The 27,969-nt window shown below is 42.0% G+C and overlaps 1 protein-coding gene across 1 annotated transcript in view; it reads left to right on the plus strand.

The window, feature by feature from the left end:
- Positions 1-27,969, plus strand: part of cntln (centlein, centrosomal protein) — a 110,395-nt gene that overhangs the window by 35,735 nt on the left and 46,691 nt on the right. Inside the window, exons 11-14 of the mRNA XM_036517121.1 lie at positions 1,847-1,968; positions 6,968-7,084; positions 23,008-23,108; positions 26,730-26,821. Coding sequence (XP_036373014.1) covers positions 1,847-1,968; positions 6,968-7,084; positions 23,008-23,108; positions 26,730-26,821 — 432 coding nt within the window. The remainder of the gene's footprint in view (positions 1-1,846; positions 1,969-6,967; positions 7,085-23,007; positions 23,109-26,729; positions 26,822-27,969) is intronic.

Consider the following 27,969-nt stretch of genomic DNA (forward strand, 5'->3'; position numbering starts at 1 on the left):
TTGATGTTTGTAATTATGATTGTTAACCAATGCAAGCTCACTATGAACCCGCAAAATTAAATTTATTGCTAAACGTAGTGCTACAAGTACTATTACATAAAGACTGTATATTTATGCTGATGTCACGTGAGGCAACTTACACATAATTATCATTGCATACACTAGTTGCACATGATGCCAGTGCACCCAACTTTACTCTAAAAAAAAAAAAAAAAAACAAATTACAAACTGTTCAAATGTGATTTATATAATGTTCAGTATTAAATCACATTAACACGAAAACTCATATCATATTAGTAGTAGTTAGCAGGAATGATACATTTTTATACATGTTTAAGAACAAAACAAAATGCAATATATTTGTAACAGAAATATTTTAAAATGGTTTAACTTGCACAAGAAGTTTTCATAGACCTAAATAAAAAAGTTCCTTCCCAGCAGCCACCTTTGGCACAGGGATGGTACAGGCAATCGTTGCTGATGGAGTTAAATTTGGCTGATTTCTCTGATGAGAGTCTTGTAGGCAGTGTGCAACTTCATTTTACAGCAGCCAGGGTGACCTGTCATATAGGGCTTTAAAAGTATTTGCTGAGATGTCTGTCAACATCCGTAAAGATCAAGCTATCAAACTAAAGCCTCATCACGTCTTTTCTGACCAAATAGTTAACTTTGCAAGCAACCTGTTCTGACAACTTTAGTACTGTTAGCTAACTAGCTACCAAATTACCATTATAGTTAGTTAGCTAACTAGCTAGGTAGTCTGTAGTGAGTGTTTTAGCTAGCTAGTTAGCTAAGTGCACCAGGTCTTTCTTTAAACACATCAGCTCCACATCAACAGCAGCAAGACAAAGGAGATGATTGTGGACTCTAGGAAGAGGACATCATCACACATCACGCCTGTGAACATCCAGGGTATGGACATCGTGGTGGTGGAGAATTACAAATACCTGGGTGTTCACCTTAATAACAAACTTTTTTTTATTTATTGCACATTGCCACTTTTGCCTTTCTACCTGTTTTTAATGCTGCTGTGACAAGTGAATTTCCCCGCTGTGGGATCAATAAAGTTCTATCTTATCTTATCTCTTATCTTAAACTCAGTGGATATAACCTTAAAACCAGCTACAAGGTTGTTTCATAAATTTGTATGATTGAATTTGTGCTCATTCAAAGATAGTGTGATGAAGGGCTGAAAGACTTTAAAAAAGTTGTTATTTTTTTATAATGAAGATTTCTTTGTTTCCCTGGCACAAAAGGGGGAATAAATAACAAGAAAAACAAAACAAATAAACAAAAAAACATCAGTATCGGCACTGGCTATCGGCTAAATTGTGATTTTAAACATTGGTATCGGCCCAGAATTTCACAATCGGTACATCCCTACCAAAAATGGCAGAAAAGGAGGAAGGAGCATTCAGGCAGGTTGAGTCTGGGGTTCTTTTTTGTTTTTTTTGTTTTTTTTGTTTTTTTGGTACTACAACAGCTGATAGCACGGCAAGCTCAGGCCTTTTCAACTTGAATCTGTAGTAGAACAACAGTGATTAGCATGTTCCTTCAACATTTTGTCCTGGAAAGTGACATTGAAAGGCTCCTTATGGCTTTTTGCTTGTGTTGTGCCTCGCTTATAAGTTGCTTTTGGATAACAGTGTCTGCCAAATCAGTAAATGTACTTGTAAATGAAAGATTGTCATTTTTCTCTGAAGCTCAGATTTCACAGAAATTTCAGTGCACTGTCAGAACATTAATACTATTCTGTCTGTTCACATAAATACTAATCATATCAGTCACATAACTGGAATACCTGCGATTGATTTGAAGTGAAGTGTGAAACATTTGCATTTGACAGACGGAGGAGAACAATGAGCTCAGGAGAGTCCATGAGAAGCAGCACGAGCGCCTGCGTTTCATCAAGACCAACTACAGGACCATGAAGGAGCAGCTGAGGGTGGTAGAGGATGGCCAGTGCCAGTGAGTAGCCCTCAGCGTGAGAAACTGCTGGGGTTAAACCTGCCAATTAGGTTTCATCTACAGCTGTAAACCAGCACATTCTTTCCCTGCTTTTTTCTCAGGTCTGTCTCTGCCATAGACTAGATGTGCAGATGTGACCCAGTATGTTGGTGGTTTCAGCAGCTAACAAGTCTGCTGCATAGGGTGTAGTGATTACTGCACCAGAGTCTGGACCCCAGTGGCCTGGGCTCTGTTGTTGCTCAGCTGTACCGTGGAGATTTACCATTTGGGAGGGTGTCCTGCTGTTCAAAATTCAACATATTCATGACAACAGTGCTAAGGCATACAAACAGCAAAACTTCCAGCTGTTTCAAACAATGCACCACAAGAGAGTTCTGTGGTACAATCACTCTAAGCCTAAAGGATTACTAGGTAGGCGTCAAAATATCAGAAGCATTTCTTCAAAAACTGAACAACTTGAAAAACTTTTAATGGATTCAAACCTTGATTTTCTTTGCCTTTAAAAATCTTGGCTGATGGACACATCGCATAAGACCACTTATTCAGTAGCAGCAGGGCCAGATCATAGCACCATGGGGCCCTGGGGCACAAACGTCATGAGCCCCCTCCTTGTGTAATCATGTACTTAAAGCAGATGCAATGATGGCTGCACACTTGCAACTGCTAATTCATTCTTATGTAGACCTAGCGTTTACATACTGAAGTTGAAAAACCGTAATACCAAGCTTCACAGATTTGTCAACAGTGAAGTCAGTCATGTACACGTTGCCATGGTAACCACTGACTTTATGGTTGCGGCAAAAACAAAATATGGATGTGAACTTGTGTATGTGAAAGACTCATGCAACATGATCAAAGCCATGCATAAAACATGCAAAGAAATCCACCTCAATAGTACCTTGGACATTGAGTCTATTACAGTCTTGATCATGTCATCCCCTCAAGTGTCTTTCACTCTTGTTAGTGTATACAGACCACCATCATCAAGTAACATGTTTCATGAGCACATATGAAATATGCTTAAAGAACTGTACAGAAACAAAGAAGTAACTCTGGTTGGTGATCTAAACAGTAATTGGGCAGACAAACCTAACAAGAAAAAAAACTTACATAAGATATAACAAACCAATCTAATCTCTCAGTTAATCCAAGGCCGACCAGAATAACCCAGCTTTCCCAAACCTAAGTAGATTGAATTTTCAAATCAGCAACAAATCGGAAAGAATAACCAAATCATTTAACTTTATTGCTGGCTTGTCAGATCATAATCTAACACTAGCAGTGACAAAATTGACAAAACAGATTCTTACACAGACAAAAAAGTAAACATTTTTCAAACATTATACCCACGAATCTTGTCCATGAAATTGAGAATAAGCTTTGACATTCCAACTGAAATGAGACAATAAGAAAAAAGGATGTGTGTTGATGTAAAAGTCCATCTTTAATTCAATACAAAGCAGTAATGAAGCACGCAAAAAGCACTGGCTTCGGGTTCACCAGTGTCGGAGTGAACCCTGAATGTTCAAATCCATTCCAATATATACAGTTTAGGTTACGCTCTTGATGTGAATGAGCCAGACCTATCGCCTGTATGATAATGAAATCAGAATGCCGTGTTTGTGTGAGCCAGTCAGGATACCCTTTGTTTGAGAATGTTCTCAATTGCGCACAACCGGTCCCATTCTATAATTGTTTGTCATCTCGCTTGACCCAAATATTAGGGTGTTAAAGGTGTGGACCATCCTGTCAGTGTCTCTATGATAGTCAAGCCATTTGAAATGATGCAGCTATTCAAATTAGATCATGCCTGGTGGAATACACATTCTGGGGCAGAGTGCTGTAATTTCATACACTACTGATGATCTTGACTAACCAACTAATCCCCAGGTAAGTGAAGTGGTGGACAGAATTAACCTCTCCATTAACTCCACTTCACTTACCTGGGTATTATCGTCTCCAACTTGGCCATAAATAAAAGTTAAAAAGTTAAAAAGTTTACAGCAGTGTCAAAGTCAGTTTGATGCATCTCAAACACTTCAGACATCAACTGCCTTTATCTGCAGCAAAATGTTTTGTACACTCCATGATTGTCCCTCATTTATCATAATGCATTAAAAGATGGCCCCAGACAGGAGCAACCACACTTAAACGATTACACATCCTCCACATCCTCCACATACAAACCCTAAAAATTCTGCCCAGGGACTGCAGATGCAAATTAGCTACACAGCTAAATCTGGTGCAACTAATGTGTTGTGCACGGACCTTGTTAAACAAACTAATAAACTGAACTAACTGAACACATATTCCTCAGTCTATAAGGTGAAGCTGCTGATATTGTAGCCATAGTGAGCAGGCTGGATTGCTTATGGGCCAATTCAGACTTAAGGGCACTGAACACTTTTTTGCACACCTGACATGTTTTGTAATTTTTGAAATTCAGACTTAGGCACCCATGTATTTATTAAAATGGGTGGTACAAAATCACACACTGAATAAATGTAAATTGCCCCTGTAAAACCATCAAGGGAACATGGCAGTTTTACATACAATGGCCACTGTAGAACTCAACTTATTCCTTTTACTGCACTGAAGCACTCAAGTTATTCTCCTTTTTCTGCTCCAAGGGGTTGCTGAGAGAAAACAGACTTAAGTGTCAGTCAGAATACATGTATCTTGGAAAATAGTGAAACACCTCCTCATTATGAGAAATGTGTTCATTTTGGGCAAACTGATCCAAACATGAATCTCCCACTTAGGAGTCTATGCAACCCATGTGCAACTAATATGGGTGGGTCTAGCCAGAGGCTCTTTATTTAGCACCTAACATGAGTGAACCAATCAGCGGAGCTGACTGCGTTGGTGAATACCCAATCAGAGATTTGAAGGAGGGGGTTATCAATGATATCATGCAAGAATCATGTCTTGTGTCATTAGTCATGCAGCAAGGATAAGCATTGTCGTGTTTAGTCAAGAAGTTTTTTCTGTTGGAAGTTAGCTTTGTTGATTGCTAATAAAGCCACAGTGGAAACGGCGGACGTTGTCCATGTTTTATTAAATACACCATTCCACACTTTGAACTACAGTGAAAAGGTTAGGGTCAAAGCAGCAGGGAGCCCAGTTCCAAAAATCGAGATTACCAAACCAAATGGTAAGGTCAGTGTGTTCAACACCACATGGTATGAGAAATACCCACGGCTCACTCGAGGCCTAATGAACAACCGTCTGTATTGCTGGCCTTGCCTGCTAATGGGGAAATCTCAAACATGGTTTGTTCAGGGATTTAGTGAGATAAAGAATTTGGATATGGCAACAAAACACCACGATAAATGTAAAGACCACGTTGGTGCTGCAGTTAGATTGAAATTGCTGGGCAGGATGCCAATCAATCAAGTTGTGGATGAGGGTGTACGGTTGCAAACGGCGCAGCACAATGCAAAAGTGCCTCATAATAAAGATACTCTGAAGCGCATGGTTGATGCCACTGCTTATCTGGGCATGCAAGAGTTGGCATTCAGGGGGCATATCAAGGGGGCCAGTTCAGACAACAAGGGAAACTATAGAGAGCTAGCAGAGGTGATTGCACGATATGACGCTTTACTTGCAGAGCATTTGCAGTCTTCATCAGTTTACTGGCATGTCTAAAACCATCCAAAATGATTTGATTTCAGCAATAGCCACCTCAATGAAAAACAAAATTAAGTCATAGATATCTTTGCTACCCAGACAGCCAGGAGAGTTGACTTCTTTGTCAAATGAATGCCCATGTACCCTCAGTAATTATCTTAAACCTGCCACGACCTGTTCACTCTAAGACTACAATTTATCAGTTTCAATCAGTATAACAATCTGTTTTTAAATTCTAGCAATTTGGCTTTAAAACAACAGAATGCAGCAATTTACCACTTTTTAGGTATATTTTTATTGGCAAATAGTTTTGGTGTCATCTTCAAAATCATTTTTATAGTATATGGTCATGTGAAGGACAGAACACAACTGTTATTCCCACTAGCCGTCCAAACTATGCAGTATGTAGTTCCGTGGTCAGACCACCCCTTGAAAATGTAAGAACTGCTTTCACAGCACAACATTGCCAGCTATATCCCAAAAAGACACCAATCAGAATGCTAGCAAGCTTTTATCAGTGCTTACTGTGCTGTTGTATTTTGTATGTCTTTTAAGTAGTTAGCTCATTAGTTGTAGACCAAAACTCCTTACTGCTGCTTTAAATGTGTTTTACATGCCTGTATATGCCCTCACTAACACCCCCCAACACCACCACCACCACCACCACCAAACTTCACCAAGCGCACCTTCCTTCCTCCCCTACTTTCGCAATCACCAGCCACCACTGGTATTGACTGTTTTCTTTTAACAGCGGAATACACTTTGATACTGCAGTACATGCTGCTTTCCTCTGTTTGCTATCTCGTTTCATACAAAAGGGAATAAATGCAGGAGCTTCCATGGAGCATTTACTGAGGAGGTGTGAATAAATCATATCTTCATGTTTTCTTGAATGAAATTATGTGTGAACTGTATGACTTTGCTCTATGTAATGCTGTTAAGATTGGATTATTTTTTCTGCTTAATTTTTATTTATATTTCAGTCTGTACATTTTTCTGTTATGTGCAGCATTCTGATCTGAGTGTCCTCCTGAAGGTGACCTCCATTCTGCCATTAGTTCCCTCTCTATCACACAATTGAAATATCTACGATAAACCATTCCTGTGTTGCCGTTGGCTTTAACACACATGCTGCATAGTCTTACCAGAATGTCAGACTTAAGGCTAGTCATTGGAATGGATTACTAAAGGAGAAGTCTGTTGACACAGAATCAGAAGCTCATAACACATTTGATTCGGGCACTTGCACAATGGGGGTGAGGGCAATCTCTCACAGCACATTTGATCTGCTGGGTGTGGGGATGGCCTAGTTGGGTGTGCGAATAACTGGGTGTGGGGGTAACCAGGTGTCCTTTATGTGTTGGTAAAGGCCCAGGGGGGGATGCCTTCGTGCTGAGCCCTGGCAGCTGTGTCAGGAGGACAGTGACGCAGTCTGGAATGAGCTGGCACACTTCAAACGGCTCAACAAGAAGCTTTTAACCGACAAGTAAGTGCTCTTATTGTCTGTTCTTCCCTGTAGCAGAATAATGTCATTACCCCCCACACCCATGCTTTGCTCAGCCTTTTCTGCAGCACTGTTAAAATAAATCATCTGCTTTCTGAATGCCAAAGCAGTAGGTAGTAATTGAAAAAATAAAAAATAATTTTAACTATCAGCTTTTTCAAAATACTAAGGCTTTATTAATTTATTTAATTAATTGAAACTCAGGGGATAATATCACTTCATGAGTCCCATAATTTGTTGATCTACATGCAGAGATGGTGCATACATGTGCTATTTAAACTATATTAATGCATTTTGTCCAAAAAAAGGGCTCATTTGCCTCTTTCATGTGGGTCTGTTCCCATCAGAACCTGAGTCATGGCCCGTGGTCATGACAGTAACTGCACAGTGACGTGGACAGCTTGTGTCATTAATGTGGCTCTCATCTGCTGGCAGCGTCACTCTTCATTAGCCTGTATTGTGCACACTGCCATGGTTCTGCGGAGGAGGCAGTGAGGGGGTGACCCATTCAGCCAGTGCTGTTTGATCTCCTTGCTCTATATTTGATGCAGAATTCCTTCCCGCTAATCCCAGCTGAGCTCATTAGGAGGTAGCCTCACTGCTCTCCCTCCTGGCCAGAGCTGTCCAGGCTAATTACCAGCAGCAGCCACACTGCCTGTTAAGGTGCTGCATGGATGTGCTTACATGGTCCTTGAAAATGACCTGTGAGGAGCATGAGGGAGCTGCTCTCTTTCTAGCTGTGCAGGGCCTGTGTGCTGGGGTTAGCGCTGAGTCCATCATTGGCCCATTTAGCTGGAGTGAGTGCAAAGTAAACTTGGTGGGGTTCAACTCATGTTTTCAAAAAAGCGTAGCACATGGCTTTGATCTGCAGGTGCTCACTGGCCCAATGGCTCACTGTGATAAAGAAAGCAGAGTTCCTCAAACCACACTTTACTGTGTAGGTGAAAAAGATGCTAATATGAAAGGTTTAACACAATAACTGCCAGACGGTTCTGGAACACTGACCCCCTACAGTGCCAAGCCAATATGGCTGCCAACATTCTAAGTGAGAAAATGAACCTTAGAAATAAGACAACTTCTAATAAAACAATGTATTTATCTTTCTGCAAAGTCTAACAACTTCAATATGCAAAATCACATGTATGAAGAGACATGTACCTCCAATTCTAGCCAGATTTTTCCAGTATTACGTGATGTAAAATAGCCGAAAAAGAATATCTCATTTATAAAAGGTATTTCCAACAATGACTAACAAGATAAAGAAGGGGACTACACATACGTCAAATCATTGCAAATATTTATTTGCTATGCTTGAAAGTATTATTCTTTCATTACAGATGGCTTAAAAAAGCACTGGCACAATGATTAACTTATCAGAAATAAACAACAAACAACCGCTGGTCATTTCTATAGACAACAAACACGCTCTGGTCATGTGTATAGATTTGTAATAATGAACAGCTATTGTAACAATGTTGGCTGAAAAAAACACATTTGATTGAAAAATTAGCTATTATAAACATCATCAACAACATCAACAGTCAACCTATTTTGTGTGTGTGTGTGTACATGTGTGTGTGTTCATGTGTGTACGCGCATGCGCACGCGCACGCATGTGCCTGTATGACGCGCACGCATATGCCTGCAGACTTCACGCTTTCCCTCGCAAATGACTGAATAGGCCAGCAGACGGTTGGAGAGGCCAGGGACAGCAATCTAAAGAGGGAGGATGGATATAGAAAATGCCATTCTTACTGCAGAGATTACCTTACTATTCAATATATCACCATCCAATACAGAAAACATTATAAACTTTCAAACCAAAATAAATGGAAAAAGTGAAAAACTCACCAATCACTGTTTGTAGACCATTTTGGTGCAAGCATGGTACAGCTCAAAGCATGTGGTGGAGCGCAGGGCAGGTTTGTCTGGGCAGGTCTTGCAGAAGAAAGATGTCTGTTTCCTTCTATTTGTGCCATCACTGGTCCTCTTCCTAGAAGAGCAGACTGGCTTAGATGCCGAGTTCTCCCAGACAAGCTAGCATCAACCTGATGCCACTCGCCGCTGCCATGGAGTACCCTCTCTCCCTCCTCCTCCCCCTCCTCCTCGCCCTCCTCCTCTCCCTCCTTCTCTCCCTCCTCTTCAGCCACCTCCTCACTCCCAAAACTCTCCAGCTCCTCTTCTTCAAAATCAAAAAACTCCTCCTCGCTGTCACTGTCCCAACTAAAAAACTTGCTACACACAATACTTGCCATTCTCTCGCTCAATAATAATGACCGCGAAATTGGCTTTTATAGGACTGGATATGCAAATTAGGTAAACATCAACAACCACACAGATCATCTTTGTTGACTTTACTGGCATGATCCCTTGTAGTGATGTCCTATTCCTACAGACCTGTGTCACTTGAGGTTGACAGCATAATGTAAGGTATCTAGCTAACGTATTTACTTTTGTATAAGTAAATGACAACCAGTTTTTTTAAGCAATGTCAATCAGTCAGCCCCATATACAGTAATGTCTGCGTTTGTCAAAGAGTTTGAGGTAAGACATTTCATAAACTTGTATAGCTAGCTGCTTTGCGTAAGAATAAGAAGCTATGCTATGCTCCTAATTTTTATTTATAATTACGTATTTTATGTTGGTAACTAATACACACTATGATATAATTATTGGCACAAATTATTGACTCATCAGTTCATTCCATTACACAGTATAACTGTATTTTGATTGGATAAAATGACATCTTTCGTTGCTGATGCATTTCTGTCGACTAAAGTTGCCATTGGCACTCTAGAACGTTCATTGTTTGGGCGACTTTACTTGACAAAGGCACTGAGTGGGTTAAGTAGGCCATACCTCTTTATTGGGCTGTTTTGCAGCTATCAGAGTAAATTATTGTTGATGGCTAACAAGGGGAGGGGCAGTCTGGGCCAGTGGGGTAGCAACAGACAGGTCTGCTTTACATCCCAGTGTGAGGGAGTGTGCCATGCAGATGAATGTACCTCTGAAGGTTACACACAAGTGTTGCAATGAGGAATTAATTGTTAATGACTCTTTGCGGTGTACAGCTCTTGTCTAAGTAATTGCTAGCTAAGGCTGCAGTGGCCTAACTAATCACACAGAGGGGGGCCAAAAGGACACATCACATGAGTCTTAATTTCTCTATATATCTAATCTACACCCATAATGTGTGTACTACATTCTGTGTCATCTATAATAGTGCATATACTCCACCACAGATGCCTACAATCTTTATTTTCATTTTTTGTATCAAATAAATTCTGGTGAATTCTGGTATCTTTTTCTGTTGCTGCTGACAAGTAGAGCATTGTAGCTTAATAGCTGTCTAGCCATTGGATGGCATTTTGTATTTAGGTGTTGTAGTGTTGAATTGGTGACATGTACAGTTTAGAATATATGTCAAGCTGTGGCAACTGGTGAGCTAGAAACCGGGGAGGCTGAAACATTACCTTTAAATCTATCATTACTTTCAACCTGTTCCCCTTTATCCTCCTTGATTAACAATAAAACAAATAATTCACATAATAATTGACACCAATCGCGTAAATGGAGTAAATGCTTGCGAAACAGCGCAGATTGTCTGTAGTTTGTGCACTGTTGCGAAAGTTACAGCATGAGGTTGTTTAACTAACAAGGATGGCAATTTGAACAATTAAATGGCAAGTAATCCCAAAGCTTTCTCTTAAATGTTTCACATTATAGCTTTCTTGTGTTACAAAATTCAAAATACAGAATTGCAGAATTTAGTTAGATTGATTTAAATTACTGAGAATAAACTTTTAGGTCAGGTTGAGTGCAATGAACAATAATGTTTAGAACACAGACCTCACAAAAGCTGTGATGTGTCATGAGCATTTAATGTAATTTAAATCGATAAATGCCATCCTTGTTAATTAAACAATCTCACATTGTAGCTTTCGCAAGCACACAATCTACAGACAATCTGCGCTGTTTCACGAACATAATCATTTACTCCATTTACGCAATTGGTGTCAATTATTCTGTGAATTATTTGTTTTATTGTTAATCAAGGAAGATAAAGGGGAACAGGTTGAACGTAATGATAGATTTAAAGGTAATGTTTCAGCCTCCCCTGTTTCCAGCTCACCAGCCACCACTGATGTCAAGGTCTGGGTAGATTAGATGGTAATGATGGTAATCAGTTCTCATAGTCAACGTGTTAGATGCAGGAGAAATGGGCAGGAGTAAAGACCTGGTGCGACTTTGACAAGGGCCAAATTGTTATGGCCAGACGACTGGGTCAGAGCATCTCTGAAACAGCAAGGCAGTGGTCCGAGGAGGGACAAACTACAAACCGGCGGCAGGGTGGTGGGCGCCCAAGGCTCATCGATGCGCAAGGGCAACAAAGGCTATCCCGTCTGGTCCAAACTGACAGAAGGTCTACTGTGGCACAAGACAGAAAATTTTAATGATGTTCACGGGAGGAATGTGTCACAACACACAGTGCATCACACCCTGCTGTGTATGGGGCTGTGTAGCCGCAGACCGGTCAGAGTGCCCATGATGACCCCTGTCCACTGTCGAAAGCGCCTACAATGGACACGTGAGCGTCGGAACTGGACCTTGAAGCAGTGGAAGGAGGTTGCCTGGTCCGATGAGTCCCGTTTTCTTTTACATCACGTGGATGCCCATGTACGTGCGCGCTGTTTACCTGGAGAACTGATGGCACCAGGATGCACTGTGGGAAGACGACAAGCTGGTGGAGGGAGTGTGATGCTCTGCTTTGTTCTGCTGGGAAACCTTGCGTCCGGCCATTCATGTGGACGTCAATTTGACATGTGCCACCTACCTAAACATCGTTGCAGATCAGGTACACCCCTTCATGGCAATGGTATTCCCTGTTGGCAGTAGCCTCTTTCAGCAGGATATTGCACCCTGCCACACTGCACACATTGTTCGGGAATGGTTTGAGGAACATGATGAAGTGTTCAAGGTGTTGCCCTGGCCTCCAAATTCTCCAGATCTCAATCCAATTGAGCATGTGTGGGATGTGCTGAACCAACAAGTCTGACCCACGGCGGCTCCACCTCGCAACTTACAGGACTTGAAGGATCTGCTGCTAATGTTTTGGTGCCAGATACCACAGCACACCTTCAGGGGCCTTGTAGAGTCCATGCCTCGGCGGGTTGGCGCTGTTTTGGCGGCACACGGAGGTGTATCAGTGTATACACTCCCAGGCAAAAAAAATGGGCCAAGCCCAAAATTGCAAAACATTAAGCTCTTAATTGCCTTAATAACAAATCATTGGTCAGGAAATTAGCAAGAATTACACAAATACACTCCTGAGACCTTCTGTGCCACCATTTGCTCGTTAAGTTTTGCTGCAGTGAATAGTTTGGGAAAAAGCTGGAAACAGGGAAATTCACTTGTATTGTGTTCTTGTACACAAGGTAAAATAATGGTAATGATTAAAATGTTTGATATAAAATTCAAACTAACACATGTATGGATGTACAAAATTTTCTAAAAATATCTTCTGGGATGTTTTTATTCTGAAAAGATAAGTCATTATTTGGTGATCTGCCACACCTAAAGCAGCCCGTCAAAGGCATGATAATGAGCTCATAAGTGGAGCCAGGAGTGATAGAGAGATCTACAATATGCAGTGTTGTGAGTCCCAAGGAAAATCTGCTCCAAAAAAGCAAAATATCATGCAGGGGTTGCTGTCAGAAATCACATAGCTGGTCTTCATCAGGCCAAATGTAGTTATTCTGAAATTTACAAGACCCTAAAGGCAGAGAAAATCCCTGGTTCTCTATCGGCTATTAAGAGAATAGGTCAACACTTTGAAACAATAGGTGATATTGCCAGAAAGAAAGGATCTGGAATGCCCAAAGCCACGTCATGCAGGGATGACCACCTGCTGAAATTTACAGTTCTCAAAGACAGGAGAAAAAACTGTCAGAAGAATTCAAGACTCAGACAACAAGAATCTTTCGAGAACGACAATTACCAGAAGGTTGTCTATTGCAGGTTTTGCGTCTAGAAGATGTGTTAAAAAGCCATTGCTGTCTGAAAAAAACATCAAAGGCAGAATGAAGTTTTTGGCAGAATACGGAAAGTTTGATTCAGAGTGGTTCAGCAGAGTTGTGTGGAGTGATGAATCATGGTTTGAGTTGTATGGTGATGCTCCAGAGAGGTGTCTTCAAAGACCTGGTGAGAAATACAATTATATGCATCTCTACCACAGTGTAATGGTGTGGGGAACCTTTTCAGCTGTTGGTACTGGTGAGCTGCTTCACTGTGAAAAGTCAATTAATGCTTTGGAGTACAGGAGAAAGACTTGCTTGTTTTCTGAAGAGAAACAATCAGACATTATTTTTCAACAAGACAATGCTCCTGCCCACACTGCAAATACCACCAAGAAGTGGCTTGAGAACAAGTCCATCAGGCTCACGTTTTGGCCTGGCCAGAGTCCAGATTTGAACCCTATATTTGGTCTCACATTAAACACAAACTAGCCGGGAAATGTTTTTCAACTACCCAGCATCGATGGCTTCAAATAGTTGATGAGTGGAACAATATTGACTCTTCCTGCTGTAAAACGCTGTCTGCAAGTTTACCCTCAAGGCTTCAACATTTAAAGAAATCACAGGGGAAAGCTATCCCATACTAAGTTACTTTATCTATTTGTTTAATTCTTGCTAATTTACTGAAAAGTTATTTGTTATTAAGACCATTAAAAAAGACCATTAAAAGCTTAATGTTTTGCCATTTTGGGCTTGGCCCATATATATATATATATATATATATATATATATATATATATATATATATATATATATATGTATATAACAGAGTGAGATTGATTTTATGATACTAGAAGATAACGTGGATATTCACTTTGATATGGAGGTTGTTTTTTTTTTTTTTTTAAATGTATGATTCTGATTGAAACCGAAGGCGAGCCAGGAGACCTGATCATGTGAAGAGGCCGAGCAAAGCATATGATATGCTTACGCTGTTCCATTCTGACAAATTGGATGGGATATCTACTCTTCTGCAAGTGAATTCAAATAAGCACAAACAAAAAAGGGCGGCAGTGTAGCATAGTGGTTAAGGAGCAGGACTCGTAACCAAAAGGTTGCCGGTTCAATCCCCGCTGGGACACTGCTGCTGTACCCTTGGGCAAGGTACTTAACCCACAGTTGCCTCAGTAAATATCCAGCTGTATAAATGGATAACATTGTAAAGAACTGTAACCTATGTAAGTCGCTTTGGATAAAAGCGTCTGCCAAATGAATAAATGTAAATGTAATAAAGAGATCTGTAGCTTTTTTTAATAAAAAAACACTCCCTGGGTGAATGAACACAAAATTAAACTTTGACACTGAAATTTTTCTGTTGATACTTTATTGAAATGAAGCAAGAGAACTCTACCTGTATAGGCAATATTTTGTTCATTGTATTTTTTTTTGTATTGAGGATGGTCTTTTTGTTTTTAGTTTTTTCCTTACTGAACACACCCTAGTGTTACATGGGAAGTCTCTGTAAATAAATACTGGCTATCTTCTTTCCTGACTTAGCCCAGTACATTCCCCTTGTCGAACCTATAATTATAGTGTGATGTAGTTGCTGTGCAACGGTCACATAGCACAATGTGATTTTGTAGAAATGATTAATACTATATCAACTAATGATGTATCTGTTCACATTTAGATGGGTGTCATTTTGGAGAGATGTTCTGCAGCATATTGACTGAAAGGTATACAGCACAAACAAGCATCAAGTGTAAAAACAGAAGTTACAGAGCAGATGCTATTTTTATGTGAGAGCTCAGGTATGAGTGGAAGTGGGCATGACCAGCAGCAGGTGTCTGTCGTGCGTATGTGTGTGTTTTTTTTAAGCAACCCACTGCCATCAGGAGCTGGGCGGCTGAGCGAGGTGACAAGTGTAATCGATGACGAGCCAAACTTTGATATCAATACAGAAAAAAGGGCAGCTGTTTTTCCTACACAAGCTGAATAGCTTCCAAGGTGACAAGAGCATTATGTCTCTTTTTAATAAATCTTTTATTGAATCTATTTTAACATTTTTATTCCTTTGCTGGTTTGGAAACTTGAGTATTAGAAACAAAAGCCATGTTCTGTCTCATAAACATGTCTGTAACAGAGCCAGAGTCATTCTCTGAGTCATTCTTTATTAGCCAGAGTCATTCTCTTTTAGTGATCACCCTCTACACCATACTTTTCAATTACTGCCATTAGGCTCTGACTATTTAAATCACGGATTTAAGCGTTTATTTATGCCCACTGTCTCTTTGCTGAATTCTGGACTCCAAAAGCTGGTTTGGTGTGTTCTTAATTGGTCATTTTAGTTTGTCTTAAATAATTGTTTTTCTTTAAGTACAGACAAGTGCAATAATATTTCTTATACAGCAGTACTACACTTTTATTATTTATTTATAATTTTGTCATGTGTAAAATTTTAATCATGTTTATTGCTTGCTTTGCATAACAAGTTTCTTCTTGTGAGTTGAAAAAGATTTTATTGTATTCCTGTTTCAGCAAAAAGCTAAAATGCTGCCAGTGTGCATTGCACTGCAGTGTGTATTTCACGAGATTTCAGCAGATTTTTGGCAAAGGATACTGATAAAAGATTCATCAATCACTTTAATCAATACAGATCATGAAATATTAATGACATTGACAACAAAAAATGAAAAAAAAATTAGCCTGCTTGTTTTCTTGTAGTTTTTCCAAAACTACCACTTCAGACTTTGTGCATTTCACAGGTTAAAGCAAGCTCCTTCACCATACTTCATCACAACAGGCCATGTCAGATTATGTGTAGCTGGTTTCAAAGACTGATGACTAAGAAACTGCATTTATAACTGCATCAGTAGGCCTGTTTAAAAACCTGGGCTTTCTGTATGAAAGTCAACGTAATGAACATAGTATGCATTTGCCATTTTGCTGTGCTGTGTAAACTTCATAATGCTTCACAACATCAACATTAGCTAAATAAACTAACTAGCTAATGTTAACTTGCTTGCATTTTAGCCAACAGTGCTATGTTTTTTGCTAGTTCAGTGTGGTAGCCAGCGAGATAGCAATCAGCAAACTTGTGTTCCTTAGCAAACTGATCCAACATTACTGCTGCCAGCTAGCTCTTGTGGCTCTTGCGGCTGACTAAACACTTGTGAAAAAGCAGGGCCACATGCCTTAGTCTTTGTTTGTGCACCACCCCTACCTCTCACAGGCACTTTGTTTACGACCCAGTTGAAGTCTGCCCAAACTGATCCTGTTGCTCCCCATCAGCCGGACCCCTGCAGGTAACCCAAGGCACAGGCGCACCCCCAAGGACGGCCCCCAGGTCACCATTTGCCCTCTGACCTGTCCATATCCTTTGGCCACCAATGAGAACCTCAGTAGGGCCAAGGATACGGGAGAATATAAAGTAGTGCTGCCTCCCCCCACCTCAGTATCGCACCAATAGAGGTTATGCACATGACGTCACAGTAGGCGGAGTCACTGCGGGTTACACCCACTGAGTGGCAGAAAGACTTACTGAGTGGCAGCGTTAGCATTCAGCTTGAATGCCACGAAAGCACAAAAAACACATCTAAAATGGGAAAGCTGTTGTGCGATTGACTGTACAAAGAGATTCAACAAGAAGTCGGAGCTATCTTTTTACAGACTGCCGAAAGCTAAAGAAAAGAGAAGCAAATGGATCGCTGCAATTCGCAGAAACACTTGGAATCCAGGCACCGAAATGTGTAGCTTAGCCTACAGATTTCCAAATAAAAGTTGTAATAAAATAAAAATATTTGTCCAAACCTGTCCACATACACCCAGAATATCCATTAGTGTCCTCGTAACTTCAATTTCACCAAAAAATCCCGCCTTGAAGTACGACAAAGTTTTTGCATTCTAAAATGGTTAACATGAAATGGCTTAATGTGGCTTAATGTTCCAAAATAGTGTCCAATGATCACCAAATTTGTCTGCCATCTCACGTCATAAACACTATCTCCTATCAAAAAAGCAAAACTAAAATTCAAGGAATATGGTAGTTAGGCCGACGTTACATTAAGCGCTGTCCTCTCAGTTTTGCTTTTTTTTTTTAGTTGATCGCTGTTTGGAAAATTATAATGAGCGTCAATGGAGAGTTTAGCTTAGCCCCCTCAGTGTCACAAGTCAGCCTTTGCTCCTTAAAAATGTTATGATTTATTTTATATTTCTAGCTAGATTCTTTAAAATTCCTCTAGAGCAAAGTATTTACGGTTTTCACAGAATTTCACAGATTTTAATTTCCAGATATGAGTGAAGAATGGCAAAGCAGCTGGGATTGACCTTGTACATGCAGAAATGCTCAAAGCAGACATTGCTGTTTAACAACCTCTGGAACAGTGGAATCATCCCTGAAGACTGGTGCAAATGTCTAAATATCAAGATCCCTAAAAAAATGCAACCTCCAGGAATGTGATAACTGGCATGGAATCACACTGTTGTCTATACCACTTCTTTTGTAGAGTTCTATTGGGTGTGTAGAGAAACATAATTAAGTCAAGTCAAGAGTCAACAGAGATTTTATTGTCAGCCCATCCATACACAAGTATACAGTAGGGTTGAAATAACATTTCCCTGGGACCCATGGTGCTACATTTAGTCACTGAATAAATACACAAGACAATAAATAGACAAATCACAAGACAATAAATAGACAAAATACAAGTCATTAAATGGTGAAGTGGCAGGCAGAAGAGTGCAAGTAAATTTGTAAACAGTATTACACCTTTTAAAATGGCTGTGTGCATTTTAAATTTTGGGGTTGCTCAGTCCAGGGGAGTAGGCAGGGGTATGCTGTGCTCCAGGGGTGTGGGTCCGTACTTGTGCAGGCACAGGAGGGGAGAATGGGGCAGCACGGAGTTGAGGAGCCTGACTGCCTGAGGGAAAAAGCTGTTGCAGTGTCTGGCAGTGACCATACAGATGCTCTGGTACCTTCTGACAGATGGCAAGGGGGTTCACAGTCCATGGGAGGGCTGGAAGGGGTCTGTGGCAATGCAGGTTGCTTGCCGTGTTTATTGAAGAGTTCATTCAGGGGACTCTGATGATCCACTCAGGTCCTCACTATCTGCTGTAGGGACTTGTGGTCAGCAACGTTGCAATTCCCAAACCAGACGCTGATGCAGCTGCAGAGGATGCTCTCTATAGTCCCTCAGGAGAAGGTGGTGAGAATGGGAGGAGGGAGTCTGGCTTTCTTCAGCCTCCACAGCAAATGGAGACATTGCTGGGCCTTTTTTGGTTATGGTGGTGGTGTTGAGTGTCCAGGTGAGGTCCTTTGCTATGTTCATTCCCAGGAACTTGACATTGTTGACTGTCTCCACGGCAAAGCCATGTAAATAGGAGTGTAAATCGCAGGGCTCTTCCTGAAGCCAACAACCATCTCTTTGGTTTTCTCAATGTTAAGAGACAGATTGTTGTCTTGTCAGCAGTCCACCAGCCAACTGACCACTGGTCTGTATGCGGACTCTTCGCTGTTACTGATAAGCCCCACCACTGTCGTGTCATCTGCAAACTTGATGATGTGATTAGAGCTGTGCTGGGCAGCACAGTCAAGTGTCAGCAGGGTGAATAACAGTGGGCTCGGCACACGGCCCTGGGGGGAGCTGGTACTCAGCTTGATGACCCTATAGTGACAGACTGAGGCCTGTCAGTCAGGAAGTCCAGGATCCAATTACAGAGAGGTGTTCAAGCCCAGCAGGCTAAGCTTCCCTACCAGTCTCTGCAGAATGATTGTGTTGAATGCTGAACTAAAGTCTATGAACGGCATTCTGGCATAATTGTCCTTTCTGTCCAGGTGGGAAAGGGTGAGGTGGGGGGCTGTAGTGATGGCATCATCGGTTGTCCGGTTGGAGCAGTAGGCAAACTGCAGTGGGTCCAGATGGTCTGGGAGATGGGTCTTCATGTGCCTCAGTACCAGCCTCTCAAAGCACTTTGTCACAATGGTTGTCAGTGCTACAGGCTGGTAGTCATTGAGGCAGGACACGGCTGACTTCTTAGGTACTGGTATAATTCTGGTTGTTGTGAGGCAAGCAGTTACTGTCCCTGTGCTCAGAGAGATGTTGAAGATGTCCGTGAGAATGCCTGCCAGCTCCTCCGCACATTCTCTGTGCACCTGACCAGGTATATTGTCTGGTCCAGCAGCTTTCTGTGGGTTTACTCAGCGTAGAGTATTCCTTACGTCAGCTGTGGACAGGCAGACAGTTCTGGAGACAGTAACATCCTCAATGCACTTGCTAATGTAGCCAGTCACTGAGGCTGTGTACTCCTCCAAGTCCACAGAGCTGCCATATGTGGCAGCTTCTCTGACGATTTCCCAGTCTGTGTTTTCAAAACAGTCCTGGAGTGCTGATGTGGCTCCCTGAGGCCAGGTTCCTACCTCCTTCTCGTCTGGTCTGACTCGTTTTTGTATGGGTCTGTATGCTGGGGTCAGTAAAACAGAGATGTGGTCAGATTGTCCGAAGTGGGGGCGGGGTGCGGCCTTGTATGCATTGTGGATGTTTGTGTAAACAAGGTCTTTGTGTTTTTCCCCATGCGTGTTGCAAAGTCAATGTGCTGGTGGAATTTCGGAAGTACTGTCCTTAAGTTTGCGTTGTTGAAGTTCCCGGCGACGATGAAGAAGCTGTCGGGGTGAGCCATCTGTAGCTCGTTGATTTTCCTGTAAAGTTCACCCAGGGCCCCGCTAGCATTAGCATTTCTAGTGCTAGTGCTAGGGGGGATATAAACAGTAACAACGATCACTGTTGTGAACTCTCTTGGGAGGTAGAAGGGTTTACATCTGACTGCCAGGACCTCCGTGAGTGCTGAGCAGTGCACAGAGATGATTGCTGTGTTTATACACCATTCCTTGTTGATGTAAACACACAGGCCACCACCGCGGGTCTTACCAAACAAAGTAGCAATCCTGTCCAACCAGAAAGCGGTTAGTGCATCCAGCTGAATGGTGGAGTTGGGGATACACTCGTGCCGCCACGTTTCAGTGAAGATGAGAGAACAGCAGTGTCTCATCTCCTTTTGAGAGGTCAAAAGCAGGCTTATGTAGTCCAGTTTATTGTCGATGGAGGAGGCGTTGGAGAGGAAAACAGACGGGAGTGCCGGTTGGCTAGGGTTAGCTTTTAGCGTAGCATGAAGGCCGGCTCGCTTACCACACTTCTGCTTCCTTGCGCACTACTTTCGGCGTCCTTCTGGGTTGTCGCCGTTGTCCGACGATGCTGTGGTCTTGCGGTCCAGTGTCCGGAGCATGCTGAAGTGGCGCAGTTGGTACAATGTGACTCCATCTGGTTGAATTTGGCATTGATTGCCGATGTTGGTTAAGCTTTGATGGTTGTATACATGTCTACCAGAGGTTCTGATACACATGCAGAGTGAGGTAGTTTTGAGGTTCTGATACACATGCAGAGTGAGGTAGTTTTACAGAAATCGGTAAGTGCTTAGAAAAAAGCACCATGTTTGAGACCCGGAGTGGCAGCTGTGACCTAGCGTGCCGCCTTCTTGGATCACCCATCTGGAGAAACGTAATTTAAACAATGTATTGAATAGAATGTCCCCCTCTTTGTCAGCTACATTGACTTTGAAAATCCTTCGACAGTGTACATCATGAAACCCTATGGAAGATCTTGTGACTTTATGGCATTCCTCCTAAAATTATACTCTTCTACATTGTTGCTATGGAAACCAACTTGTCCCGTTGGTTTTCTATGACATCTGAAGTGCGCCAAGGTTGTATCCTATCCCCCATTCTCTTCTTGGTGGTTATAGACTGGATCATGAGGAAAACAACATCTGATAAACCCCATGGCATCCAGTGGACCCCATGCGATCAGCTTGAGGACCTTGACTTCGCTGATGATTTAGCTGTGCTGTCTGCTTCTCAACAACGCCTGCAATAGAAGACAGACAGACTAACTAAGTTTGCACACCAAACTGGTCTCAAAGTAAATGACAAAAAACAAAAGTGATGTACGTCAATTTCACTGTTAGTACACCCACCACCATCAATGGTGAGCCACTTCACATTGCTGATGAATTTGTATATTTGGGAAACCTGGTCAGCAAAGACAATGGAGCTCAAATGGCATCCACTGAAGACTTCGAAAGGCACACTCTACATTCGAACAGCTACATAAAATTTTACAGTTGAGCCAATACAGCATAAGAACCAAGATCCAGCTGTACAAAACTTGAGTAAAGCCTGTTCTCCTGTATGGTTTTTAGTTGTGGCAAGTGGCCAAGTGTGATATTACATTACATTACATTATATCATTTAGCAGACGCTCTTACCCAGAGCGATTTACAAGTAAGTGCATCACTATGCTAAGAGTAGTTATTGTAAGGTATTACAAGAGGTCAGTAAGATACAAAGTTAAGTGCTAGGCTAGTGTGGAAGTTTTATTTTTTTTAAATGAGCATAGCAATCAATAAGATAGATAGACAAACATAGGGAGGACGGTAGGCTACAGATACAGCTTGAACAGATGTTTTAAGTTTTTTTCCTGAAGGTGCCCAGGGAGTCTGTTGTCCGAATCTCGACAGGAAGTTCATTTCACCAGTGTGGAGCCAGTACTGGGAAGAGGCGGGTCCCAGAGATGCTGCTCTCGTATTTTGGGACACGGAGGCGACCCAAGGTAGCAGAGCGCAGCACTCTTGCAGGCTTGTAGAATTTTATCATGTCCTGTATGTATTGGGGGCTGATCCGTTAAGTCCCTTAAAGGTTAGTAGCAAGGTCTTGAACTTGATCCTTGCTGCAGTCGGTAGCAAGTGGAGGGACTCAAGGAGAGGTGTCACATGGGCCTGCTTGGGGAGGATGAATGTCAATCAGGCTGCTGTGTTCTGAATGAGCTGCAGCGGTCGGATGACATACGCTGGGAGGCCAGCAAGTAGCGAGTTGCAGTAGTCCAAACGTGACAGGATGAGGGTCTGGATCACAACTTGGGCTGACTATTCAGAGAGGTAAGGTCAGGTCTGATCTTCCTGATGTTGAATAACAGGAATCTGTAGATCCTGGTTGTGGCTGCAATATGCTCTTTGAAGGATAAGTTGCTGTCCAGAGTTACTCCTAGGTTTTTGGCAGCTGTGGTTGCCATAACTTTTGCGTTGTCCACACAAATTGAGAGGTTACTCAGAGGGGTCATGAATGCTGGGACGTAGACTATGTCAGTCTTATCAATGTTCAGCTTGAGCTGTTGTTTGTTCGTCCTGCCCAAGATGTCTGTGAGACATGCTGAGACTTTGGGGGTGATGTCTCTTGGGAGGGAAGGAAATGAACAGTTGGGTATCATCTGTGTATGAATGATGCGACAGATCATATCCTGTTATGAGTAAGATCGAGGCTTTCCACAATAGCTGCCTCAGGAAGATCTGTAGAATCTGTTGGCCTAACAAAATCTCCAACAAAGATCTTTACAAAAAGACAAATGCCTTAGCGTAATTCAAGCGATCAAAGGCCACCACCTAAGATGGTTTGGTCATATTGTGAGGTTGCAACCAGACTGCATACCCAAGGTTGCTTTAAATGGACTCCCCCTGGTAAAAGAAGAAATCAGAAATCAGTGTGCCTGTGGGAATCCATTGTTGGCTTGTTTCAACTTTTTTCCTTTATTTTTTTTTTTTTTAACCTTTTCATGATTATGCTTGAATGTTGTTTCTTGCCCTTTTTAGAATGTTTATCAAGAATGGACTGTTCGTATTTTTAAACCTGTGGTCAGAAGGAAACACTGCTGTTGTGTAATGTGTGTGTGTGCTTCATATTTGACACCTTATATCCTGGGGACGGTAGGGTTTCTCATATGTGTGTGTGCGTGTGCGTGTGCGTGTGCGTGTGTGTGTGTGTGTGTGTGTGTGTGTGTGTTATGGCAGGACTAATCTGGAGGAGGAGCTGGACGTGTTACGTGTGCAGGCAGCAATGGACAGAACCACCATACAGGAGCTGCGTGTTTGCCTGCGGCAGGAGCAGGAAGGTGAGTGGGAATGGGGCTGCTGTATGTCATTGCTCACACTAAAAGAGGATAACATGCTTCCTGGTGAGTATGATCATACTTGAACTAGGGGAGTATAACATGCGTCTTGATGACTGTGATCCTACTCACACCAGGTTAGAATAACATGCTTCCTACTTTGAAGGGTTTTCGTTTTATGAGTGACATGTCAAGATATGAGCCTGATGTCTGGAATTACATTTTATGCATAATCCCAAAACTATCAAAAATGGCTGATAACAGGCTAGGGCCTATGTCATTTCATGGAAAGGGAGTGATTTTATTTTCACTTTACTGTTATTCTCATTCCAGTAACAAACATCATACCAATTTCTTAAATCCATGTGAAAGTACTAATATGAATCAAAAGCTCAGTTCAGAGTGTATGTCTGTGCATGAAACGTAAGGCACTTTGGAGTTCTCTATGGGCTAATCAAATTATAAATAGCCTGCAATGTCCTTTAGTGACAGAGTTTTCGCTGTCACTTAAATTAGCTGTTCCCCCATGATGCAGTGAATGTTTGATTACATTAGTTAGGTAAAAATTCCTTTAGACTGGACACAAGAACAGAATCAGGTGTGGCCTGGCTGCAGTAAGACCTTGTATGCAACAGGGCAGTTACAAGATGTCATGTAGTTTAATTGATTACTGGCCCTATCCACATGGAGTATGAAGGCCCCAATAGACAGAGGAGTGTGGTGGCTTCACCTTAAACACCTTTAATATGGGCTTCCCCTACTCACAGGGTCTGTGCACTGTGTATGGGCAGCTGGCTATGTGTTCTTCTAATGGATGCTTAAACATGAAATATTGGCAAAATTCAGCATTGAGGTCAGGGGAGTGCAGCAGAAGTGCTTGTACATTTGTTTGAGCTAAGATTGCTATTGGTAATATTCACTAACGTCACTATTTTGGGATCTGCAACAGAGACTTCTGGTGATGGTGTATGACATAGTAATTCTATCTGCTAAACAAATTATAATAATAAAGATCATAAACGTATTTGGATACAGCCATGAATTGATTCCTGTGAAGTCTTGACTTCATCAGAGGGAGCAGGTTGACACATTGCAGATATAAATAAATAAATGAGAGGCAAAAGATAAAAGGGGTTTATATGCTTTGTCTCTGTATGTTTGAGAATAGACATTAATGTATGCAGCAGCAGTGGGATTTCAGCCATGTGACTGAGGAGAGATGTGAAGGTACCCATTCCCCAGCTGTGGGAGAACACTCTGCCTAGTATCCTAGTATCTTAAGTATCTGGCACATTCTACAGCTCGTGGAGCGCCTGATTGGATGTGGCGTGCTCAGAAGACAAAAGAGGGGCCTAATTTAATGTAACAACCTTTTTAGCTGTTGCAGAATGTAAAAGGGAATGTCAACCTACAGATGAAATCACTCTCCTGCCCCTGCTCCTCTCTGTCTGTAAAAAGGTCAGCTGACCGGGAAATTTTTTCAAAGAACCAAAAAGTTTGCTATGACTTCAGTTTTTTTTTACTTTGGCACAGGTGATTAGTGTTATTTCTCTTGCAGTGTTTCCTAACAGTTTAAGACCTTGACATTGACTGTCCAAGCAGGGAAACATGGCAGGGCAGAGTTCAGCCACAATTGTTATCTAGTGGTTCTCTGGTAAAAATTTGAGAGGTAAACTTGAAGTGTACCTGCATATAGTTGCTCCGTTTATGCCAGAGTATTGAGCTTTCTACCTCCCTCACATGAAAAAACTTTGTAATTATGATAAAATGATGTGGTGACATATCCGTTCAAGAATTACAATACAAACACAGCACGGTGGTCTTTATGAATAAAATTGTCAAAGTTGGTGCTTGAAGCTGGACCGGTTCCAAGTCACAGGGATCTCGTATGTCTTGGGTATCCTCTGTTTCTCAGTAAAGCGGATGAATATTGCTCATCACCTGTTATGTTATATGTTAAATGTTATATTTTCATTTGTTATTCTCAAGCCTCCTTTTGTGGAATGAATGCTTGGCATTGTTGTTTTCCTGTTAACGAAGTAAGGGCAAGGGTTTCATTATTATGTATGCCTTTTCTGCACACACAACACCATGTCATGTGATAACCATGATTCCAGATTAAGAATCCCTCTTATGCCAGTAACGTAAAAGCAATGGAACTGATGTGATTATAACTTCATTCTGTTCATAAATGTATCATGATATTTTGTACATTTTATGTACATTTTTGTACATAAATTCTGCATACAGATATATTTTGCTGGCGGGGAACATTTCTTTTGCTTGGCCTTTTTTTTTTTAACAGGATAAGGATAAGGATGTTTTATTGTCATTCCAGGACATGTTGTGCATGACAGGTAACGATATGAGGTACTCATTTTCAGCCTCCTCAAGAAATAGAGGTGTTGGTGGGCCTTCACTATGCTGGTCGAAATGGTGCTCCAGGTGAGATTGTCAGTTATGTGCACCCCCAGGTATTTGAAACAGGATACCATCTCAACAGCTGCTCCCCCAATGTCGAGGGGAGGAGGAATGGTGCCGGTCTTTCTAAAGTCCACAATCATCTCCTTTGTTTTCTTAACATTGATGGAGAGGTTGTTAATTTTGCACCAGGCCTCCAGTTTTTCCACTTCCTTCTTGTACTCGGACTCATTGCTGTGAGTGGTGAGTCCCACCACTGCCGTGTCGTCTGCAAACTTCACAATATGATTGCTCGGATGCTTGGTTGAGCAGTCATAGTTCAGCAGTATGTACAGTAGGGGGCTCAGGACGCATTCCTGGGGGGAACTGGTGTTGAGGATGATGGGGGAGGATAAAATGTTGTGGATTCTGACGGACTGGGGCCTATTTGTTAAAAAGTCCAGTACCCAGTTGCACAGAAATGGGCTTAGTCCAAGTAGTGCCAGTTTATCTATCAGGGTTTGTCTGACATATGAGTCCTTACTCTCTAAGTGAGTGAGGGCCAGATGAACCACAGATGAAGTGGCATCTGTGGTGGAGCGGTTCTGTCTGTATGTGTACTGGTGGGGGTCTGCTGTGACGTCAATGGTCTTCTTCATATGTGCCATGACCAGCCATTCAAAGCACTTCATGATTATTGGGGTGAGTACAACTGGGCGGTAGTCATTCAGGCATGAAACTGTTGGGCTCTTTGGGACGGGGATAATGGTAGCGGTCTTGAGGCATGTTGGGACAATTGCCTAGGAAAGTGAGGTGTTAAAGAGTCAGCACCTCTGTGAGCTGGTGTGCGCAGTCCCTGAGGACCCGGCCAGGGATGTAGTCCGGGCCTGCAGCCTTGCGGGGTTTTAATAACTCACAGATGCAACAGCCATGAAACAAAGCTCATTTTCTCAGGTTCCCCTTTTCCCTAACTTGCTGTGAGCTATTCTCAGCTAAATGTAGCTGTCTGATTCAGCGGTGTGGTCTCAGATGACAGCTAGGTGCCATTAGCACAGTTTGCCCTAGTGTGCTTTCAGGAAGGAGCACCTGTGTGGAAGAAAGCGCAGATAAAGCCAGGAGAAATTAAAGCTAATTAGTGGTAATTGACTTTTTCTGAAGATGACACGCCGTCTTGTTCAGGCAGACACCTTGTGTCACAACATGCACTTTGTTCTCTTCTGGCAGAGCTGGCGGTGAAAGAGGGGGAGGATGCACAGGTCAGAAGCAGCACCCCCCGAAAGCTGCCTGCGGGGAGAGTGGGAGCATCACTGGAGGAGGTAGAGACACATGGGTGCCATGCCACATTGCACAGGGGGCCAAAAGCTCTGCCCATCTCCCTCACAAACCTCACTTTTTTTACTTCATTTTTACTGTGTACATGCTATCTCACATGGATCTTAAGCATTGTATGAATATTGTCAGCTAAAAAATGGGTCGATATATCAGACCTGAATATGACACGAAGTCATCAAATAGCGGTTTAGTATAAGAAAAATCAAGCTACTGTTCTCCTTATTGGTAGACAAGGGCCTCAGTAGGTTTACAGTAAAAATGGAAAGCTTTTCAGGGGAGCATTGTAGGAGCGGGCAACAGCGTGCATCTGATCTGTGAATGAAACTGTTCTGGAGTGATCTGTAGCAGATGATACGATTACATGTACGCCAGTGTCTGCCATATGGGCCAGTAATGGGAGCTGTCATTGCCTGATTACTGAATGACAGGCACCATGTTAAATGTAATAATTCAGTGGGGGAAGGGCTAGCGCTAATTTATTCTCAGAAAGGGTGAGCAATAGAAATGATTTTCAGCCTCGATTCGCACAGATGTCACACTCTTTCCAGTCTATTGTCAGCCAGCCAAAAAAAAAGAAAAAAGAGTGATTTTTTTTTTTTTTTAAAAGGTAACATGTTCACCAGAGGACACAGAATGTGAAATTAAAGGGAGATGTTGCCTAGGGCTAGACAACCAGCAGGCATGTGCTCTTCTCTTTAACTGAGTTGACAAAGGTCTTGCGACGTGGCGGCATGTTGTCTTCTATTGTATTTAGCAACAAGGAACTGGGGGCTTGGTCGTGAGTCAGGTGTCCGTAGTTCATTGTGATAAGCTTAATGAATGGATTAATGAGCCAAAAATAATTTGTGTTTGATGGTACATTATTGGTTAATGTTATGCCCCTTGCACAGTGGAAATCAGTCAGTCATTTCAAATGAAAACTGCAGACAGACTGAGGATGGCGTTTAATACATGCTGATTTTCAGCAGTTGTGTATCAGTTTGCAGTCATCCAAGAATCATCTATAACACTGTGTTTGGGGGGAAAAGTACTGATAACCAAGGAGGGCAATGGTGTGGCATCATGGTAAGGAGCAGGGCTCGTAAAGGTTGCTGGTTCATTTCCCTGCTCGGGTGCTGCCCTTGTACCCTTG

The sequence above is a fragment of the Megalops cyprinoides genome, chromosome 22 (assembly GCF_013368585.1).
Source record: "Megalops cyprinoides isolate fMegCyp1 chromosome 22, fMegCyp1.pri, whole genome shotgun sequence".
Classification (NCBI taxonomy): domain Eukaryota; kingdom Metazoa; phylum Chordata; class Actinopteri; order Elopiformes; family Megalopidae; genus Megalops; species Megalops cyprinoides.